Source organism: Callospermophilus lateralis, chromosome 12 (assembly GCF_048772815.1).
Source record: "Callospermophilus lateralis isolate mCalLat2 chromosome 12, mCalLat2.hap1, whole genome shotgun sequence".
Lineage (NCBI taxonomy): Eukaryota > Metazoa > Chordata > Mammalia > Rodentia > Sciuridae > Callospermophilus > Callospermophilus lateralis.
Genome location: NC_135316.1, coordinates 99,933,518 through 99,957,021, shown reverse-complemented (window position 1 = coordinate 99,957,021; position 23,504 = coordinate 99,933,518). Strand labels below are relative to the sequence as shown.

Genomic DNA, 23,504 nt, shown 5'->3' with positions numbered 1-23,504 from the left:
ATATGTCTTTCCTTTGACAAGCATAGAAGGCTTCAGGTTTATTGAAATGAGAATAGTAGTTAAAGTGTTAATTTTAATTTAATTATGTAGTTGTATTAAGTGTCTTGTCCTTTGTAGACATTTCTGTGGGGCTTAGATGGGAGTATCTAATGGATCTTGTGTCCTCTAGAACCAATTAATGAACTTTTTGAGAGAATCCATCTCTGCACAAATGTACAATCTCAAATTTGCTTTGTCCCTTAATACCTTTGATTGGTGGTGCCTGAATGTGTGTGCCTGTGACACTGTCCCCTGATTCCCACCATCTCATGCTGCCCTTTTGACCTATAGGGTTCATCCCTGAATGATGGACCTGGTCTCTAGGCCGGTGCCTCTTGATATGTGATTGGCCCACTGGCTATCCAAGGCTTAAGGGAGTTAAATCTGTATAAAGTTACAATGCATAAATACAGCTGGCAATGTCACTTTCTCAGTTTTAGAAGAATTCCTTATGAGACAGGACAGTGAACTGTGCCATAGGATAGCTGGATGTGGGGTCTGGTTAGGAGTAGGAGGAACAGTGCGGAGAGTGGAGGTGAGGGTGTAGTGCCACACACACTCTCTCACAGTGAATTCCTGGGCTGTGATTCTCACAGGCAGGAGAGGGAACTCACAGGGAGGGACATTCAGAAAGTCCAGATTGAGGCCTTCTGCCCAAGAGGTCTGGACTCAAAGGAAGCCTTTGGAAAGGCTGCTATATTGTATTGGACAGAAGGTTGGTGGTTCAGAACCCAAAGCCTTACTTTGTTCCAGTAGAACAGGCACTGGTGTCTGACCAGGTGGCTCTCCGTTGTGGGGTAGTTGTTGTTGTTGTTATTATTATTATTAATATTTTGTGGGAGGAAGATGTTTCTTTTAAATCCAATTTAAAGATTCTGATTTTTAATGTACGGGGAGATGCCAGATGGAAGTGGGCCCTGCTTCCACAGAGAAATGCACCATCTAAATCATGCCAGAACATCCTGCCAAGGAAAAAATCTAGCAGATTGTCTCCTTGGCAGTATACATGCCTGTGTGTGTGTGTGTGTGTGTGTGTGTGTGTGCGCGCGCGCGCGCGCATGAACGCAGATATTTGAATATATGACTTTTCTGTTAAAAATGTTGTCATGTACAGAATGAGATTATAACCTGCATTAGTTTTCTAGGGTTGCTATAATAGAGAACCAAGGAATAGGTGACTTAGACAATAAAAATTTATTTTCTTGCAATCAAGATGCTGAGGAGTCCTAGGTCAAGATATCTGCATGTGTGGGTTCTTCGGAGGCCTCTCCTCTGTTTTTGGATGGCTGCCTGTCATATTCTCTCCTCTTGAAGATAAGAGTCCTTCTGGATTGAGGCCACCCTAATGGTCTTGCTTTACCTTAATCACTCCTTTAAGGATCCTGTCTCCAAATACAGTCACCTACTGAGATATTTCAGGAGTTAGAACTTCAGCATATGAATTTGAGGGTAGGGGGACAATTCAACCTGTATCAAGGCCCCAGGGGATTTTTTTAAATTTTTGTTTCTAAATTAATGTGATCAGAGCAAGTGGTGACTTGACTGTATTTAAAAATATATCTGATTCATTCAGCAAACATTCATTTGTGCGAGGCTCAAGTGTTAAAAAATTAAATGTGGCATGGTTTGTGCCATTGAGGAAGTCAGTGGGAAAGCATATATAAATACCTCAGTGGTCTCATGGTGAAACTATGAGAGATGGACATGGAGTGCAAATGCAAGGAAGCTGCCTGGGATAGTGAAACTAGAGAGTTCTGACCAATAGGTAGGAGTTGGCTAGGTCTGAAGGAGGAGAATGAATACTGGGCTGAGAAAAAGAACTGTGGTGGTAAAGAGCTGGGAACCAAGTCCATCAGAGCACTACAGCTGCCTGCTCCCTTCTTATGATGGCAATGATGGTCCAGGAGGGAATGAACACTTCCCGGAATTCTTAGCCGCAGTGGCACATGCCTATAATCTCAGTGGCTTGGGAGGCTGAGGCAGGAGGATCATCGTTCAAAGCCAGCCTCAGCAAAAGCGAGGCACTAAGCAACTCAGTGTGTCTATCTCTAAATAAAATACAAAATAGGGCTGGGGATATGCCTCAGTGGTCAAGTGCCCCTGCGTTTAATCCCTGGTGCCTCCCCCCAAAAAAATAACCCAAGCCTCAGTGCTGTTTTTCCTAGAACTATGTTAAGAGATTAGTAAAGGGATTTAATTGCATGTTTTTATTGTCATGATGCCAAATTAAACCACAGCCCTCTAGGAGTGGTGGGACCTGAAGGTTATCTTCTGATCCAACCCCCACTCCTGTCTCAGAGGAGGAAGTGCAGACCTACAAAGTGACTTGCCCAGGATCACCTGACTGGTCGTGGTCAACCCCTCCCACATGTCCTGCCATTTCCAAGCACCTCTGCTCTGGGAAGTGGCTTATTTTTCTTTGGAACTTTATCCAAACCACTCAAATGCTACCATGAACAGCCTTTTCCGTAACTTAATTATATTTTGGTCCTAAAATAATATTCAGAGTGTTTTTAGAAGTCACTGCTTTAAAAAAAAAAACTTATTATCCAGTTGTGTCTGAAAGAGAGCACTGGCATCCAAAAGGAGAAAGCTTTAACCACAACATAACTTACTCTGAAAAGAAATTTTAAAACACCTCCTTTCCCCTTGGGAGTACTTCATGTTTTCACTTTAGGCCACTTCTTCGGCTTCTGCCTCTGTCACTGAAGATGCCAGCTGCTCTTCCCACACATGATTGATACAGGGACTCCTCTAATATTTTTATTTTTTTTTATTTTTTTTTTAATTGGTTATTCAAAACATTACAAAGATTTCAGAATCACATCGGTTACACATCCACATTTTTACATAATACCATAATAGTAACTGTTGTATTCTGCTACCTTTCCTATCCTCTACTATCCCCCCTCCCCTCCCCTCCCATCTTCTCTCTCTACCCCATCTACTGTAATTCATTTCTCTCCTTATTTTTTTCCCATTCCCCTCACAAACTCTTATATGTAATTTTGTATAACAATGAGGGTCTCCTTCCATTTCCAAGCAATTTCCCTTTTCTCTCCCTTTCCCTCCCACTTCATGACTCTGCTTAATGTTAATCTTTTTCTCCTGCTCTTCCTCCCTGCTCTGTTCTTGGTTGCTCTCATTATATCAAAGAAGACATTTGGCATTTGTTTTTTAGGGATTGGCTAGCTTTACTTAGCATAATCTGCTCTAGTGCCATCCATTTCCCTGCAAATTCCATGATTTTGTCATTTCTTAGTGCTGCGTAGTACTCCATTGTGTATAAATGCCACATTTTTTTTATCCATTCATCTATTGAGGGGCATCGGGGTTGGTTCCACAGTCAAGCTATTGTTAATTGTGCTGCTATGAACATCGATGTGGCAGTATCCCTGTAGTACGCTCTTTTGAGGTCTTCAGGGAATAGTCCGAGAAGGGCAATAGCTGGGTCAAATGGTGGTTCCATTCCCAGCTTTCCCAGGAATCTCCATACTGCTTTCCATATTGGCCTCACCATTTTGCAGTCCCACCAGCAATGTATAAGAGTACCCTTTTCCCCACATCCTCGCCAGCACTTGTTATTGTTCAACTTCATAATGGCTGCCAATCTTACTGGAGTGAGATGGTATCTTAGGGTGGTTTTGATTTGCATTTCTCTGACTGCTAGAGATGGTGAGCATTTTTTCATGTACTTGTTGATTGATTGTATGTCCTCCTCTGAGAAGTGTCTGTTCAGGTCTTTGGCCCATTTGTTGATTGGGTTATTTGTTTTCTTATTGTTTAATTTTTTGAGTTCTTTGTATACTCTGGATATTAGGGCTCTATCTGAAGTGTGAGGAGTAAAAATTTGTTCCCATGATGTAGGCTCCCTATTTACCTCTCTTATTGTTTCTCTTGCTGAGAAAAAACTTTTTAGTTTAAGTAAGTCCCATTTGTTGATTCTTGTTTTTAACTCTTGTGCTATGGGTGTCCTATTAAGGAATTTGGAGCCCGACCCCACAATATGTAGATCGGAGCCAACCTTTTCATCTATCAGACGCATAGTCTCTGATTTGATATCAAGGTCCTTGATCCATTTTGAGTTAACTTTTGTGCATGGCAAGAGGAGGGGATTCAGTTTCATTTTATTGCATATGGATTTCCAGTTTTCCCAGCACCATTTGTTGAAGATGCTATCCTTCCTCCATTGCATGCTTTTAGCCCTTTATCTAATATAAGATAGTTGTAATTTTGTGGATTGGTTTCTGTGTCCTCTATTCTATACCATTGGTCCACCCGCCTGTTTTGGTACCAGTACCATGCTGTTTTTGTTACTATTGCTTTGTAGTACAGTTTGAAATCTGGTATCGCTACACCTCCTGATTCACACTTCCTGCTTAGAATTGCTTTTGCTATTCTGGGTCTTTTATTTTTCCATATGAATTTCATGATTGCTTTATCTATTTCTACAAGAAATGCCGTTGGGATTTTGATTGGCATTGCATTGAACCTATAGAGAACTTTTGGTAATATTGCCATTTTGATGATGTTAGTTCTGCCTATCCATGAACAGGGTATATTTTTCCATCTTCTGAGATCTTCTTCTATTTCTCTCTTTAGGGTTCTGTAGTTTTCATTGTATAAATCTTTCACCTCTTTTGTTAGGTTGATTCCCAAGTATTTTATTTTTTTTGAGGATATTGTGAATGGGGTAGATGTCCTCATTTCCAGTTCAGAAGATTTGTCACTGATATACAGGAATGCCTTTGATTTATGCGTGTTGATTTTATATCCAGCCACTTTGCTGAATTCATTTATTAGCTCTAGTAGTTTCTTTGTAGACCCTTTTGTGTCTTCTAGGTATAGGATCATATCATCCGCAAATAGTGATAATTTAAGTTCTTCTTTTCCTATTTTTATGCCTTTAATTTGTTTCGTCTGTCTAATTGCTCTGGCCAGTGTTTCGAGAACTATATTGAATAGAAGTGGTGAGAGAGGGCATCCCTGTCTTGTTCCAGATTTTAGAGGGATCCTCTAATATTTTTAAAGCCTTCATGCAGTGTGCCTCATATCTTAGGAGAGATGAGCTTTTTATGTTCAAGTTACTTGTTTATATGTTTGTCTTGTAGTTATTGAGAATTTACACATGGAAGTTAGGATTGTATGTCCTTGACCTCTACTCCATTAAGAATTGTGTGTCCTTGTCCCCTACTCCATTGTTCTGAATTTAGAGAATAATTTTGTGAATCATTTATGATTTCCAAAACTTAGATCATATCCCCTCAAAGCCTGTCTATTTTTAGACTGAAGATGATTATTGTATTCTGATTTGTAATACAGATCTGGTCTTATTTTTCTTCTTATCAGTGAGTCTTTCTCAAAGTACCATGACCAAGTATAAACCTATACCCTGGATTAGTGTAGGAGCCAGATAAAGCTTTCATTGTTACTTCAAGTACCCTACCCAGGGATACTTTAACATTGATTGGCATTTGGGGACGTTGTGTGTATTGAGCTGATGGCTTCAGTGTACATTCATGTACCTTCCCTGTGGTAGTGGGGTAACTCCATCCATTGCAAACTTATATGGAAGAATAAATGTGCACACTCTTATGCTTGCTTCTAATGCTGCATTGTGGCAAAAGGTGGAGGTGACTACCAGTGTCCAACTTTTCATCCCCAATCAGTCAAACCACACTTGGTTATATTCACTGAAAAAGGATATGAAATCAGAGCCTCTCTTTGAACCAATATCTGATATAAGCAATTTCCTTACTATAAGAATAGACCTGCAAGGTTTGGATTGGTTATGTATGACTGAGCCAGTCTAGAGCTTTATAGTTGACAGGTACTTGGAACTTACAGTTCTTGAAGAAAATATAAAACAGATGCCATCAGGCTGCTGAGAAATTCTCCCCCAACTCTCTGCTACTAAGGTCAACATTTTTTAGGTGTTTCTTTACACCATTTATTAGACTTGATGTCCTTTCCTCCCACACTGAATCCAGCTAAGTACCAGCATTCCGCAAGTGTCCTTCAGGAAAGGAGGCTGAGATACTGGCATAGGAAAGGGTGCATATATATACCCCTAAGTTAGTTACTTGTTTAGCCTGCAACTAATTTCTAGCTTAATTGCACAAGAAAAGAACTTCTATTTGTAAAGTGCAAGAAGGATGATATGGTTCTTCTCCTAAATGGATTGTTTTGACTTTCCCTAAGCCAACATTTATGCACACGTGTTCCTGTGTGACAGAGTGTTAATATGCACACTTCCATCTATGAGTATTTTGAGCAGTTGGTAGGCACAGAGCACAGAGGAGAAATGCAAATGGAGTAGAGGACACAGCCTCAACCTTGAAGCTGACATGATCACTGGAAAAAGAAGACATTCAGCTTTAGACATACAGAGCATAATTCAGGAAGGTGTGTATATGTGTGGGTTCCAGGAGTGATGAGAGATTAGTGTGCAACCTGGGCCTTGAAGGATGCCACAACTCAGGGAAAGAAGAATGAGTCTTAGACAGCTATAAACCTCTAGGGCAGAGCTCAGGATGGCTAGATTGAGATTAGAGGGAGGAGAGTGAAAAACAGGATTAACTCAAAAATAAGGATTAGATTATCTGAAGCTTTGAAACCAGCTGACAGTTTGGTATAGAGATCAGAGAGAGGTAGAGTAGGTTCCTCAATAGGAATGATGAAGTTAAAAAAGATATAAATGTTAACAAAGTAACTTAGACTCACTGATATACAAGTTTCTATCTAGAGTTGTGTCCTATGTGGGACACACATATGTACATATTCATATATATATGTATATATCCATATATATATCATATATATATATTTTCTCTCTCTCTTTTCTTTATTTAACTGCAATAACATGAAATGACATTTTATGATGATGCTGATGAAAACCTAGCATTAGGAAAGATGAGGTGGGATTCCGTTTGAGAATGAATAGCATCATGAGTGAACAAGAGACAGTATTAAGACAGAATTATGAATTCAATCCAGAAGTTCCCTGCTGGGTATATATTAATGAGAAATGAAAGAATGTATCCACACAAAGGCTCATATACAAATTTCATAGAAGTTTTATTCATAGTAGTCAAAAACCAGAAACAACCCAAATGTCCATTAGCTGGATTTATAAGCAAATGTGGCAATCCTGTATAATGTCTTACATCAAAATGAATGAATCTCAGAAGTGCTATGTTAAGTGAGAAAAGTCAGACACAAATGACTACACACTGAGTAAGTTCATTGATGTGACATTCTAGGAAAGGAAGATCTATGGGGATAGAAAACAGCATGGTGAGTGGACGTGGGAGCTGGGCATGGAGAGTGGACGTGACAGAAGCGGACTGTCTTCTTGTCTGTGGTGGTTACACACAGTATTCACTTGTCAAGACTTGCCCAGCTTCACACTTTAAAAGTCTGGATTTTATTGTATATAAATTAAACATCATTACCCTAATCTAAAACACACAGAACATAGTAAAGTCAAAGTTGAGTGGAGCAGGGGCTATGACTTACTGGGGAGATGGGCAGTGATGAGTTCTGCTTCGAATAACTTAAACCTTAGGGCTGTAGGTTCAGGTGCTGTGATAAAGACATAACAGTAACTTAAACAAGGAACAAGAGTGTTCAAGTGTAAACTTACAGCTTGCACTTATAGGAGGAGCTTATAGCTCCTTCCCTCTCATTGCTTTGCCCCGCTGGAGTGCTGATTTTAATATTGTTGCCACCACATCCACATTGCAGCCAGTAGGAAGGGAACACCTTTTCCTTTTAGGATATGATTAAACTTGAAAACATTGCTGCCACTGCTACCCTATTGTCCAGACTTAGTCACATGGCCACACCTAGCTGCAAGGGATGGAAGTCTTTAGTCTGGATATCCATGTATCCAGTTTTGTTGAGCTGGGTTTGGTTTCTAACACTGCTTTTTTAGAAGAGAGAGAGAGGGAGGGAGGGAGGAACAATATTGGGTGACAGCCAGCAGCTGTCAAAAGGGGTAATGGCACAGAGAACCAATTTCTAGTGGAGACTCAGGCTTAAACTAGGGAAATAGATTTGTGAGTGCTAGTCTGCTTGAAATCGTAAGCCTAAGTTTTTCTCTGAGAAAAATGGATTGTGTTAGTCTCAGTTGACAGATCAGTTTAGCCATGAAAGAGATTTATTAAGGCAATGACTATGAGGAAGTAGCCCAAGAGATGGTGGGAGAGCCATCAAAGGAGGGTTCAGTCTGTTCCAGGTTAAGGAGAGCGAAAGGGAAGGGAACTTCTGAAAACACAGTGTGACTCTTAAGAGGGCGTCCTGGAACCAAAGCCAGTTGCCAGAGTCCACATTCCCCTAGTAACAAGCCTGCCTTTGCATCTCTGCCCCCTCAGTTATTGGCTGGGAGCAGACAATACAAGGTATGGATGGCACAGACACTGCAGTAGCTTTCAGAGCACAGTAGAGGGGTTCATCAGGCCCCTCTGTTCACTGCAATTAGAGATCTGAGGCATAATTCTCATGGCACCATCGGGTAGAGAGGGACATGAACATGGAGAATCTAGGGAGAATGATTAATGTGGCAGAAAATTATAAGGAGATAAGTGGAAGAAAATAAATCGTAGAAAAATTGGGAAGGAGAGGTAGTTGTGTAGGGACTGTGATAAGGAGAGGTTAACTCAGATTGCTGACAAAAGTCATTGACGAAGTTCTTAGCCCTGTTACTTTTGTTGTTGTTTACAAAGCCTAAACAAAATGTCTACTTATTTTTAAGTCTTATTTATTGTGTCTCACAGAGTAGTAAAACAATTCATAGAAAAGAAGTCTCTAAACCCCCTAGTGAGTGGAAGGACTCAGTAAGGAACACAGAAGTGAACATTTGATGACTGTTCCCAAGTGTTCACCAGCACAGCAGTGATTGGAGGAGCAGAGATCTGTAGGATGCAGGGGAGCCCATTGCTGAGTCTCTGCAAACCCCTGGCTTTAACAGCAGTGCTCACAGGGGCCTCAGCAGCCAGGTTGGATGTGGGTCTTCAGGGAGATCCCATGTAGTGGAGTCACAGCCAGCAGGATAGACATAGTGACTCCATAGCATGTAGGCTGGAGGGGGCTGGTCCTGTGAGAATAGGCTGGGCTGCAGACCCCGCACTGGAAGTTTCCATTGGAGGAGCAGATGGTGGTGCTGGCTCAATGGGGACACTGCAGTGGCACTGACAAGAGACCCTCCAGCAACCATGGCCAGAAGTTGGGTCCTCTCCTTTGATTGCTCTTATATATTTACCACCCTGGGCACCAGCCCATTGTCCCAGAGGTTTTCTTTCCATTTCAGCTTATAGTAATCTTAGTAATCTTTATAAAAAAATATTTAATTACCTAAGTCTTTATTATCTTCGGATGTGTATGTCTTGCCTTGTAAAACGTCTTTAATTTGTTTTATTGTTAAATTAGGATTTGTGTGTGTGTGTGTGTGTGTGTGTGTGTGTGTTGTGTAGATCAAACCTAGGGCTTTAAGCATACTAGGCAAGAGCTCTACCACTACCATAGCTGTTTTTCACTGCTGGGAAACTTCTTTTCAGCCTTTACAGCCCTAAGTTATCATTTTCTAATCACTGAGCAGCATTAATTATGGGCTATTATGTAAATTATCCATCATTCTTCACATCTTTTAAAATAAAAACTTAACAGTGGAGATTTAAGTCTAGAAGTTTAGGGATTAGTGTAATGATTCTCACGTGATCCAGTAGTTCAGCTTTAGCAGTTAGCAACATTCTGCCATTCTTGCTTTATATAGCTACACTTTTTTTGCCTACAGCATTTTAAAAGCAGCTTACCAGCATCTTATCTCTGAAATGCTTAGTGTGTCATTTCTAACAGATTTTGAAAAAGATATAACTCTTATAGCATTACATTTTAAAACTAGCAATATTTCTTTATCATCGTCTCACACCCAGTCTGTATTCGGTTCTCCCCAGGTGTCCCCAAAATGTCATGTTACAGTTGGTTTGGCTGAATCAGGATCTAAATAAAGTCCACATATTGCATATTATTGATGTGAATCTGAAATTTTTTTGATTCTCAAATTGTTCCCTCTGCACTTTTTGATTGAACATATTTGTTAAAGAAAGTGGGTCATTGGTCCATCAGAATTTCTCACATTTTAGATTTGGCTGATTAGAATCTCATAGTGTTACATGACATGGTTCTCTAATCCCTGAATTTCCTATAAACTTGTGGTTATGTCTGGAGCCTGATTTGATTTAGGTTTTATTTTCTTTCTGGTAACGATACTTCATAGTTGGTATTACCGCATGGTCTCAGGAGGCCTCTATGTCTGGTTGTCCTACCTTCAGTGATAGTAACAACATTAGCTAATAGGTTGGCCTGCTGTTCACTTAATGTATACATGATAGAGTTCTTCATCCATTTTTCATGGCCTTAGCAGTCATTGACTCAGCCCCCTCCCAAAGTCCATAGGGATACCACTTTTTCGGGAGTGGCCAGCTTGGGTGACTAGCAGTCATGCCTTGTGGTTAGTTGTCCTTTCCAGAGTCCTGGAAGTCACTCATATATTAATGCTAACACCTCAGGAGATAGAATCATTGGTTACACATTGGAACACAATCCCTTTGAAATTTCAAAACTAGAGTACTGTTTACTGAACTCCAACCCTCAATTTTCTCATCTGTAAAATGAGGATGATGAGACTCCCCTCACATGGCAGTTAGAATTCTTTGAACGCATCAATGGATAGATATAGTGGAGCATTTAAGTAATTTTGTACCACCCCACCACCCTGTTTCAGATTCTCAGCAGATGTTTCTATTTATGTGTCCAGGGGAGGAGTCAGTGTGGTCTCCCTTAGCAGGAGCACAGGCTTTAAACTCATGGTAGAGCTGGGTCTGAAGCATTTCAGTTGTGTGACTGAGGACACATTTCCTTAACCTCTCTGTTCCTCTGTAAAATGAGGACTAAATTCATGGGGATCTCATAAGATTCAAATGAAAAAGTGCATAAAAACATACCTAATGTAAAAGATACTCAATGACAAATGGTAGCTAATTGCTAAGTAGTCAGTATAATTTTTTAGGTAAATATTAATGATAAAAATTATTATGTAAATTTAACTAGAAGCACACTGCTGCCTCTTAAGTAGTTTAAACTGGTCATGTACAGTCATCAATCTTTGTATTTTTATTTTGAGTACTTGGAGCATAAGCCTAGACCAGTGTTTTCTAAAAGAGGTGCAGACACCAGAATCCCCAAAGATGTTAACTAAAAATGCATGTTCCTATACCTTCTCCCTGCCAAGCTTTTAGAGGTCAGAATCTCTGGGAATAGAAACTGTAGCTCCACTTTTATAGATGGTCTTTATCATGCTGAAGTGTATCCATGGCACTTATTTGAAATATTTGAACACTTGTATAGTACTTTGAGAGAAAGAAGAGTAATTCATTTTATCTAATTTCAGACAGATAAGATTAGAACTCTGGGTTTTAAAAAATGGACTCCAAGTTAAGATACTTACCCCTAAAGGATTGCAACTAAAAAAAAATAGTAAATGTTTGCTTTGAATTCCTTTTAGTTATTACGAAACCAGAGATTTCCTGCATCTTACCATCATGCAGTGGAAACTGTTGTGAATATGTTGATGCCACACATCACACAGAAATTTCGAGATAACCCGGAGGCATCCAAGAACGCAAATCATAGCCTAGCGGTCTTCATCAAGGTGGGAACCTCCAGGGGAGAGGGTGTCAACTGCAATTAAGATGTGCTTTTTAAGTTTTTCCTGAGCAGAGTGCATAGAGCAGGTGCTCTGACAATGTCAGTGATGTGTTTTTATGCTGAAAAATAAACTTACTAAACAAGTTTATAACTTATTAAACAAGCGCTGATTTTTATCCTTAACAAGTGTTGATTTTAGCCTAAGTTTCCAAAAAGTATAGGCCTGAAATACTGACCTTTGTGGGTTGTTTTTCTCCACAGAGATGTTTCACCTTCATGGACAGGGGCTTTGTCTTTAAACAGATCAACAACTATATCAGCTGCTTTGCTCCTGGAGACCCAAAGGTAGTGTGACTATTGCATGAGGTTCCTTGTCTCTTCTCTGATGCACATCTGAAAATCCACCTGTCCTCTCAGTTCTCACATGAATCTTTCAGTCCCAGAGGGACAGCTCACTTCCCTCTTGAAAATATTGTCACTTGCTTATACTAATATGAGATATTAGGGACATAGTAATTCAGAATGAGAGATAAACATACCCATAGATTTTGCTCTTATAATACCACAATGACATTTCAACCACAAAATGAAAAGTATAAATGTTATGAGTCACAGTTTACTTAAGGAAAAGAAAAAAAGTAACCATGTAACCTTTATCTGCTGGAATTATGACTGTTCTCATTCTTTTCTTTTCTTTTCTTTTTTTTTTTAAAGCTCTGGCATACTAGTCTTTTTTATTGTATTGAATCTGTGTCTATAATTGTAAGGTAGGTGAAATCCTTTATGGAAGTAGGAACATAAATAATAAATGCTCTAAACATCACCTGAGGACATTGTTTAATGAAATGTGTTTTCAGTTGTCAAAGAAGTCCCTGCAGCCATTTTAAAATCTGTAAATTGGATTGGAACGTGCATTTCCCACAGGTCCCTGTTGCAGATGCCTGGGTGTGTTGTTTCTGATAAGCTTTTTTAGTGTCCCATGTAAAATATCTAGTGAAATATTTAATTTATGACAAAACATTTTTTCCTGCAGACCCTCTTTGAATACAAGTTTGAATTTCTCCGTGTGGTGTGCAATCATGAACATTATATTCCCTTGAACTTACCAATGCCATTTGGAAAAGGCAGGATTCAAAGATACCAAGGTAACCTATCTTTACATGCATTAATTTTTTCAGAGATAGCCATTCATTTTCTAATAAGAAAAGAGAATTGATTCAAATATGATACTAATATTTTCTGATTTTCATTGAAGAATTAACTTTTTTCTTGTTAAATTTGCATTTCAAATGTATTGATAAAGTGTAACATGGAAACTTACTTTTTGATAAAACTTATTAGCTTGCAGATCATGCCAATGTGACTCATTTTCATTGAAAAATCCCTTTGCTTAAAAAATTAGAAATCCATTTTATTTACTGTAGTTTGTTTTTGTTTCACTTTTCTTTTTTTTTTCTTATGAATTAGCTTTTCTTTCAACAACTGTGGAGTCAAATGACACTCCTGTAGGTAGGTGTGGGATGTGATGCCTGCTTTCTTGCATTTTCCTCCTTTAAAAGAAAAGAATGCAAGTGACTATTCAAATGTTTACCTATACTATTTGTTTAGGCATTCGATCATTTTTAAACTCACGATGAAGTGGTGAATTTGTTTTCACTGTAGCTAAGACATTGCAGTAACATCCCAGGGAGGCATCTTGCTCCTAAGGTTACTAGATTTTCTGGGATGTTTCTTCAAGTAGAACAAACAAACAAAAAAGTCCTACTTCACCCCAAAATTACATTCCACCACTTCCATAGCCTTCATCCACAGTGGTGGCAGTAGCTTGAATCACAAGCAACATGGCTTTTTCACATGCTTTTTATGTTTGCATGTTGAGTTTTTATTAACTGTTCTGTATCGTCTTTAAGTTTGAAGGGAATGAGGTCAAAAGGTTTTTTATCTTCATCAAGTAAATCAACTTGAATAAAGTAGGATGACAGGTCTATCAAGCAATATTCATTAAGTTTAGTGCCTTATAATGTGCTTAGGTTTGTTTGTGCTAAAGCAGAAAAAGTGGGAAGAAGCCAGCAAACTATTAATGACACATTGAAATTTGGAGAAACATGCAGAGATATTCTTTCAGAGACAAATATTTTCCCCCCACCCCAAACAGATTTGTAACACTTTATAAAGAACAAGAAGGGAGATTGTGGCCCTGGAGTTGGCAATCATTTGTTCAACAAATGGTTGAGCCAACTATGTTGCACCAACTAGTCTAGTTTCGGGATACACTTGTGGACAACCTGGATAAAAATCCTTGGCTGTTTTATATATGTGAAATACACAGAATGTTGGAGACTGATAAATGCTAAGGGGGAATAATAAAGCTTGGAAAGGAGGATATGAAAAGTGGTGACAGTGGAGATAGGGTGACTAGATAAGAGTTTTGGGAGAAAGTGAGGGGTTGAGCCCAGCACCCGCAGGTCTGAGAGGGAGCTTCCTGGCCAAGGAGCAGCAGGAATTCAGCTATGCAGTCTATCCCGGGCTGGCTAACCTCTGTTTCACACTCCACTGTCCCCTACATTCCATGTACCCCTGCTTACTCCCAGCTTTCCAAACATAGCATACCTACCCCAGCACCTCTTAAATAGTCCCTCCCGTAGAAGTCCTCATCTTCCCCAGAAGCCATACCACAGGTCCCGGTGGGGCCTTGCAGGGTCCTCACTCTCTCCCAGCTCCTCATGGAGTTAGTTCCTCTCCCTACCCTCATCCATGCCCTCCCTCACCTCACAGTTACCTGTTCTTGGGCACTGGCCTCTTTTCTTCGTTTCCCCTGTCAGAGTGCTAAGGGTAGCTGTTTATGTCTGGTGGTTGGGCAGGGAATGTATTACTGCCCATATTGCCCTTTAAGCCTGCAGGACTCTGTTGTTTGTCCTATAGAATTGAGCCAATGGAAATCTGTCAGGTGTCTGGCAGATTCACACCTTCAGAGTGTTTCTAGGGTATTTGGTGCAAGAGGGGCTGCCCTAGGCAAGTGGGCATCTTTAAGATATGGATCCTTTGCCTTGTCTCACTGTTAGGAATTAATCTCTTTTAGCATTCTTCTTCTCTACCTTCTTCTCACTTGCCCCACCTCACCTTCTCTCCCATGCACACCTACCCATATGAACTCATAGCTGTGTGTGTATGGACATGCATATGCCACAAGCACAGGTATGTAAGAGCACACACAGTTAAGCCATAATCATTTTCTTTTCACATAAAGAGATTTATGTGAATTCAAACTGTGAACTACAGTTTGGGTAGACTGGGTTTAGTAATCATAAACAGTGAACAGATTATTCTGGGAAAATGAATATTCTTCCTCTTTTACTAAAGGATTTTACTGGACCTAGGTCAATATTTGGGGCAAATTTAAATATAAGTAACAGATATGGATTGAAGTCAAAGGAGGGGTATGTATCTGTAGATCATCCTTTAATAATGGAGTCAGTGTAAGAAATCAAGTGCTGTCTTAAGCTTCCCGAGAGGGAATGTTACAGCTTTGGAGTGATATTCAGCTGCTTTTACTTCCCTCAGGAAGGTCCATGTTTACTTCTAGCTCTTTTCCAGAGGAGCTTTCAACTTTTTCATTTAGCTTGCTGGTGAGTTACTAGTTTGGTTTGGTGCTTGTCCCTTCCAATTATAGTTTATATTTATTTGCTTTTAGAGGTGTGGAAGTATTAAACAGATATTTTAGAAAATACTATAATAAATAAGTTCTTCTTTTACTGATAGCAGAATAAATAGGTTATGTGCAAATTTATTCATTTTGAACACATTGGGTTTTATTAGGACTCTGCAGGCATTGATGATCAGGAAATAAATATTGAACTAAGGAAGTAAATCATTTTAATAAGGCATGTGTATTTATTTATTCTATAATTACATAATTTTATGCACAAATTACTCCCATGCTTATATTAATTAATACAATAGCTTATTTTTAACTTTTCAGTAACAAAATTATAATGTAACATGCTGTTCTATATTCTAAAAATTGGTATTAAAACTTATATTCAGTCATGAAGGATGCTATGTGTTCCAAAATCCAGGGTACTTATTTGTATTTAAATTTGGTTTTTCACATGGGAGTTTGATGTGTAAAGGAGTAGAGCAGCATTTTAGATTCAACCCTTTTCTATTTGAAGACAGGTCTGATCATGCATTGGCAGATGCAGGGCAGGCTGAAAGCAGAGGATGGATTCAGTTTTTATTTTATTCAGAGAGCATTGGACCCTCCCTGACTTAAGTAGTCTCTATCCTCCTTTCAGATCTCCAGCTTGACTACTCATTAACAGATGAATTCTGCAGAAACCACTTCTTGGTAGGACTATTACTAAGAGAAGTGGGCACTGCCCTCCAGGAATTTCGGGAGGTCCGGGTGATCGCCATCAGTGTGCTCAAGAACCTGCTGATAAAGCATTCTTTTGATGACAGATATGCTTCAAGGGTGAGTGGCCCTCAAAGACAGCAAATACGCAGTGATAAATGTCCTTTAAGTGATATGAAGAGAGTACTAATTAGAAAATTCGTGATACTAGTACAAGACTTTCCTCTGTTTTTGGAGTAAAATCTAATATTTGTCCTTATAGAGTGGTTCTAAATAAATAAGATGGTCTGTGTCAAATTACTCTGTCATTTGTTCTCAGAGCTATGGAACAAACTTACTTGTGTCTTTGTTTCAGAGTCATCAGGCAAGAATAGCCACACTCTACCTGCCTCTGTTTGGTTTGCTCATTGAAAATGTCCAGCGGATCAATGTGAGGGATGTGTCACCTTTCCCTGTGAACCCAGGCACTGTACGTAAGCATAGTTACTGGACATAGCCCATATTGTCTTAAGGCTGCTGTAACAATGCCAAGAATGGGATGTAGAACAGCAGAAATTTGAGAGGCCAGAAGTCCAAAATCAAGGTGCGTCAAGGCATCAGGAGAAGAGGCTGTTCTGTGCTTCTCTCTGCGCTTCTGGTGGTTGCTGGCAGTCCTTGGAGTTTTTCTTTGGCTATGGTGGCATCACTGCCATCTCTGCCTTTGTCTTCACATGGTATTTTTCCCTGATGTGTGTCTGAGTCTTTGTGTGTCCTCTCCTTTCTTATAAGAACACCATTGGTGGGATTTATTCTTAACTTATGTTTTAATTACATCTGGAAAAATTATATTTCTAAATAATATTACATCCTGAGGTTCTAGGCGAGTTTTGGGGGATACAGTTCAAACCTGTACACACCCTCTCTATTTTGGCAATAACACCACAGTTGGCAGTTGCTTTGTAATAACTCTTGGTAAATTACATTTCTGGCTAAGATGGGGTCAATCAGTAAACCTTCAATTCTTGCTCTCCTAATGGCCTAATATCTTGTAAGCCTTTGGGATTTTCATTTGTATATTCAACACAAATTTCTGGTGGGAGGAGGAGCAAAATTAAAGGGCATGATTTTAAACCATGTTCCTTAGAGCCCAGACCTGCTCCAGTTCTGATAGTAATATGCTGTAGTCTTGGAAAAGTCATCTCTCTAGGCTATAGTTTCTCTTCTTTAGACTGAATGTCAGGGATACCAAGATGAGGGACCAGAATCCCCTGCCTTCAAGAAGTCACACACACACACACACACACACACACACACACACTCTGTGTGTGTGTGTGTGTGTGTGTGTGTGTATATATATATATATATATATATATATATATATATATATATATATATATATATCTTTATTTTGTTTATTTATGTTTATGTGGTGCTGGGGATCAAACCCAGTGCCTCACACATGCAAGGCAAGTGCTCTACCATTGAGCTACAACCCCAGCCCCTTCCATCTTAATTTATATTGTATTTGTGTTTGTATTTGTAACTAATTAAAGAGGCATGGGAAATTAAGTAGACTGAAGAATGATCCCAGAAATTATTTTAAAACTTTTTGACTAGAGATTGGTTTGTTTATATACTCTGTCTTTGATACATGGCAATTTGTCTTTTTATTTAAAAAAAAGATTCTTGGTAGCATCTTACAATTCAACATTAACACAATCAAATTCCTTATCACATTTCAGTTGCAAAAGGCTTTTAAATTATTCACCCATAATGATTTTTAATTATTAAAGTTTATAAAAATTCTACAAACTAAAACTTGTATTTGTTGTCTTCCTAAAGTTCTTTTCTTGGCCTCAGGGCTTATCTGCTAATAATATGAACAGATATTACCAGTTCCCTTTCCCTTTTATTCATACCATGAACTGATGAAGAATTAATCTTGCCATTTCATCATTGTAACACATACTTGGGAAATTTCCATGCATGTTTCTTTCCCTTTTTCCCAAGAGCAATGCATGGTCCCATTTATTACACTACCTCTTTACCCCTCCACATATATTTTCTAAATACTGTTACACTGAAGTGATCCATGTTTATAGATTTTTTTTCTTATAAACTTTCTTTCCTAAATGCCCCTTGCTGATCTCACCTCTACAACTTTGCCTTCCATATGTATATTCTCTAACTGCTTTTCTAAGCAGAATAGGTAATGCAGATCAGAATGTGACACTCTGTCCTTTTTCAACCCTGAAAAACACAAATTCGAGGTCTGTCTTTGAATTTCACTGAAGTAAAATCCCCTTAAAAAGAGATTTAACTTTAAACATGATGCCATTTCTCCTCTGATAAGTTCACATGGAACTCCAACCATCCAGAGTCTGTTGTCATTACTGCTAAAACTCCAGCTCACTTGGGAAGAACAGCCCCTGTGGTTGCTTCTCCCCCTTAGGCCCTTGACCGTGTCAGGCTGCTCTGCTTATTCTTACGTTGCCTTCACTGGTTGAGAACAGTTGGTAACTCACTCTATTATCTGATTGCTTCTTCTCTTCCGTCTTTGACAGACTGTGAAGGAGGAACCCCTTGCTTTGCCAGCTGGGAACCCGCTGGTGACACCACAGAAGGGAAACACACTGGACCACAGCCTGCACAAAGACCTCTTAGGCGCCATCTCTGGCATTGGTAATGCTCTATGCACTTGTCAGTCTCTCTTCAGTGTCACTTGGGTGTCATTGATTTAGCAGTTTCTTAACATATTACACTCACGAATTAGGACTGGGTTTCTGCCTTGAGTATTCTTTCATAGTGTGATACTTCACAACTGAAATTCTTCAGCCATACACTGTAATAAAGATTTCAGAATTCTTGTGAATTCCGAACATAGTATATTTAATCACTTGCTTGTGCTGTTTGCTTTTTGTAAAATTCTTGTGAAGTATTTTAAATCTTAGATTGTTCATGCTTTTAGAAAAGGAATATCTTTGCAGGTGTTGGCAGGGGATAAAAGTTGTAGTATTGGCAATTTAGAGGAAATGTGAGAGTGATTCCTGAGGAATTGTCACATTTTGTGGCTGGGATTCAATCCTAAAATCAGCTTTCAAAAATCTTCTGTCCTACGATATTTTTCTATATGAAACAATGAAAAGGAGTATCCCCCATGGGGAGGGAAACAGATGGTATAAATCAAGATTCATTTAGTTTTTTCATAAGAAAGTGCCAGAGAAAATGTACCTATTTATATTCTGATGACTGAGTCATAGCTTCATGAAGATAATGGATAGCAATATATGTATCTACATTATATATATCTACATTTTATATATATATATATAATCTGTCTTCAAGGGACTGTCATAGATGCTTAGTCTTTTTCTGTCTTCATTTCTTCCTCTCTTTACCACATTTTAAATAAATAAAATGTCCTACTATGGCTAGTGGTTAGACTATCCATTAATGGTATAAATTCATGGCAGAAAAAAGTGTATTCCATTTATTCAGCTAACTTACAGACTGTTGTCACTTTGAATATATGTTCTTACCTTTTGTATTGTTAATGCCATTTTTCATGGTAGATGATGAAACAGGGTAGAATATAAGATTAGAAAACTCACTTGAATACCTCAATTTTTCCTACATTACCAATCCTTAATTTCCTTATAGTCATGTATGGTTTTCATAGTTAGATTTCCCTTATAACAAGAGTTAATGTATGAAAAATGTTTGGAGCAGAGTCTAGTGCACAGTAAATGCTCAGCAAATGTTGGCTGCTCTTGTTGAGTTTCCATTTACCTTTCTTCTGAGGCCTTCATTCTGCCCTGCTCTACCCACATGTCAAGCTGCCACTCTGGAGTGAGGAGGTGATCTTTTTTAGAGGGTTTCATGTGCAGTAGTTAATAGCACTAGCTTATGTCAGACACATATGGCTTTGGATCTGGACTGCTGACTAGTGTCATGGGCAGGGTGTCCACCCTCTGCACCCTCCATATCCATACTTCCACACAAAATCATTGTCATTGTGCACAGTGCTTGGCATGGTAAACACTCAGTACTCTTCTTTGTCAGTATAACAAGCACAATTATGTTACTCATGTTTTTTGATACACGCTTAGTAGCCAACTACATGAGTCCACAAGCTCAGAAATGTGTTGAAAATCTTAATGCTGTGTTCTCTGTGACCAGTACCCTGTAATACTATAAGAGAAGCATTCCAAACTTTGTGGAAATGATCAGACCACAGTAAGGGAATGTTCTAACTCAGTGGACTCTGTCCAGTGCAGAATTCACCTGATTAGGACTTGAGATTCCTTGAGCACGTGGAGATGAGTCTTCAGACATCCTCAGTGTGACCTGAACAGTGGTAATGGCCTTTGGTTGCTCTGTACTCACGGTGTAGCTATGAAAAGAGCTTGAGACTGATGCACTCCCTCTTCACACTTCATGGAATTTCAAGACCCAAATCTACTTTTTATAGGAATTTGCCACACAACAATCTTATTTATTGTCAGACTTTGTCTGTGTTTCCTTTCATCTTGAAGATTAAATTCTTATTCTCTTTTAGGAGTACCTTCTAGAAAATCTCCACCTTGACCTGGGTTTGCTAGTTTTTTCCTTATAGCTGTAGCAATTCCTTTTTTGTTTATCAGCTTCCAGTTGACTTTAGTCCTGGTGCTTATCTTTTAGAGCAGACTTTTATCCTGCATCTTTGTCTAAAAGAAATTCCGTTTCCACACATATTAAGAGTGTTCACTTACCTTTTTTTTTTTTTAAGTTGTAGATGAACACAATATCTTTATTTATTTATTTATTTTTATGTAGTGCTGAGGATCAAATCCAGGACCTCATGTGTGTGAGGCAAGTGCTCTACCACTGAGCTACAATACCAGCCCATTCACCAATTTTTTAAATGTTTCTGGAATGTGGTGCATGCTAATTTATAAAATAGATTTATTGCCTGGGTAAAAAATACTCCGAGATTCATTCATTTTAGAAAGCAAGACTTCCGGGGCTGGGGTTGTAGTTCGGTGGTAGAGCACTTGCCTAACATGTGTGAGGCACTGGGTTCAATTCTTAGCACCACATAAATAAAATAAAGGTATTGTGTCCATCTACAACAAAAAATATTTTTAAAAAAAGCAAGGCTTCTTGGGTTAAGGGTCCCGTTTTCCACACACAGTACATTGGGCTGTTGGTATAAAGCAGAGAAGGATGAACAAAATGTTTTATTTGCTCACATGTTTAAGGTCATTTCCTGGGCCAGGATACTAAACAAACACACACACACACACACACACACACACACACACACAACAAACTAAGCATGATGATTTTTATTTATTGCACTTGCATCTGTTTGTCTTAAATTAGAACTCTGGTTTTGGAATCAAGCCTAAAAATCTGAGAATTTAAGGCCTAATTTTACTTTATTGAGGGCCTTTATCCTGAGTTATATATTCTACCTTAATCATGAATACAGTTATATTTGGATAATTTTAATTGGTCATTGTATATGTTTCTTTTTTCTTATAGAAAAATGGTTTTTGTGTTTTCGTAAGGTTTTTTCTGTTCCTGTGACAGTTGATCACATAGTTCTCTGCTAGAGAAATGCAGCCTGTGGGCTTACAATAAGGCCCCTGTTTCAGCCTTCATTTTTCCAAATTCCCCTGGATTTTCTTTTCTTGACCTTAATACATTGGATCATTTTCAGGGATAGTAGTGGGTAAATCTAAGTGTTTGGGAGGGGAAAGGACTTACAACCCCTGTGTCATGGGTCTTCCTTCTAACATTAAAGACTATCTTGGGGGCTGGGAGGTAGCTCACAGGTAGGGTGCTTGTCTAGCATTTGTGAGGCCCTGGGTTCCATCCACAGCACTTGGGCAGGGGCGCATCATGATATTACCTAAGACATAAATATATTCCATTAGCTACCAAATTTAAAAGTGAAAAAATATTTTTGGTGCAACTCAAGCTGGCTATTATTTAATTTTTATTTTTTAACTTAGAAGCATCTCACTCTGTGCCAGTGAATTTGCCTGCTGAATCTGAAAAATAACTTGCCTTTGTGAGGTGCCAATAATGGCATCTTTGGCTTGGGTCTGTGAGGCCTGCTTACAGCTGCTGAGCACAGTGCCAGAACTCCCCTCGTGCCATCTGCAAAACCAGCCAGGCCTTTCTACTGGTGGCATGCTTTTGGTTCAGCACAGAATGTACAAGTCCAAAGAGTCTTTTTAAAATTACATAATTCATTTAATGCTTATCTAAGCAGGAAGTCAATGTATTTTTTTTAGAGAGAGAGAGAGAGAGAATTTTTAATATTTATTTTTTAGTTCTTGGCGGACACAACATCTTTGTTTGTATGTGGTGCTGAGGATCGAACCCGGGCCGCACGCACGCCAGGCGAGCGCTCTACTGCTTGAGCCACATCCCCAGCCCCAAGTCAATGTATTTTTAAGGGCCATCACAGATTTTATTTCAAAGTTGAGCTTTCTTTCTACCCGTAAATGTTTATAACAGAGATTCCCAAATATTCTCAGTTCACAGAGAATAAGGGTGGATCTTATTGTCAGTAATTTTTTTGTGATATCCTTAGGCCAAAACTAATAGTTCTGTTTATTAGAACTTATCTATTAGCAGTTCTGTTTATTAATAACTAGCAATTCTGTTTATTGGTACTTAGGACCAAATAAACTAATAAATACTTATGATCTAACAACTTAATAGGCATTTGTAAAAATAACAACACACCTAAAATTTTAAAGAAAATAATGCTTCTATTTCATTTTTAATAACCATAATGTTACTAGTGGGTTTTGTTTGCCTAAAAGATGCTCATAGCTTCTCATACTTCAGACTCAGATTTTCTACCACCATTCTCACTTCCTGTTTTGATTGATTTTTTTTTCTAGTGCTTGCTTTTTGTCATAGCAACCACTAAATACTCCGCTTCAGCTTCAACAAGATTCAACATAGCATGATCCAGTATTGAAACCACAGTTTCCAGCCAGTATCGAGTATCATTGTATTTTCCTGAAAATTTAAAATATACCATGAAACCATGCAGTGTAGGGTCCCTTAGTACAAAGCTTATATATTATAGGCTTATTGTGAGGCTTAATTGGATGGTTGTAGATGGATTTCTTTTCTAATATTTGTTCTATTCCATTCTGAATAATGTATGCCCCTGTAGTCTGAGCAATCAAATAACTAGCAGTTCTGTTTATTTGGTACTTAGAACCTAATAAATTAGTTGACAATAAGTGAGTTGACATTTATTCTGATTAAAAGTTTATTTTTTATCTCATTTTATATTACCTGGCTCTTTAAAAGTGAGCCAACCTCCAAATGGAGGGGAAGATGCCAAAACAGCAGTTTCTTTTAAAGTGTAATACTTTATTTTGTTCTCTTTTACCAAAACTTTGGTCTTCGTCAA

At 38.7% G+C, this 23,504-nt stretch overlaps 1 protein-coding gene across 13 annotated transcripts in view; it reads left to right on the top strand.

Moving 5' to 3' along the window:
• Positions 1 to 23,504, top strand: part of Dock9 (dedicator of cytokinesis 9) — a 288,972-nt gene that overhangs the window by 200,598 nt on the left and 64,870 nt on the right. For all 13 annotated transcript variants that reach the window (XM_076871913.1, XM_076871916.1, XM_076871911.1 and 10 more), the window contains exons 28-33: positions 11,603 to 11,749; positions 12,007 to 12,090; positions 12,779 to 12,890; positions 16,041 to 16,219; positions 16,455 to 16,568; positions 18,643 to 18,760. In XM_076871913.1, the coding sequence (XP_076728028.1) occupies positions 11,603 to 11,749; positions 12,007 to 12,090; positions 12,779 to 12,890; positions 16,041 to 16,219; positions 16,455 to 16,568; positions 18,643 to 18,760 (754 nt within the window). The remainder of the gene's footprint in view (positions 1 to 11,602; positions 11,750 to 12,006; positions 12,091 to 12,778; positions 12,891 to 16,040; positions 16,220 to 16,454; positions 16,569 to 18,642; positions 18,761 to 23,504) is intronic.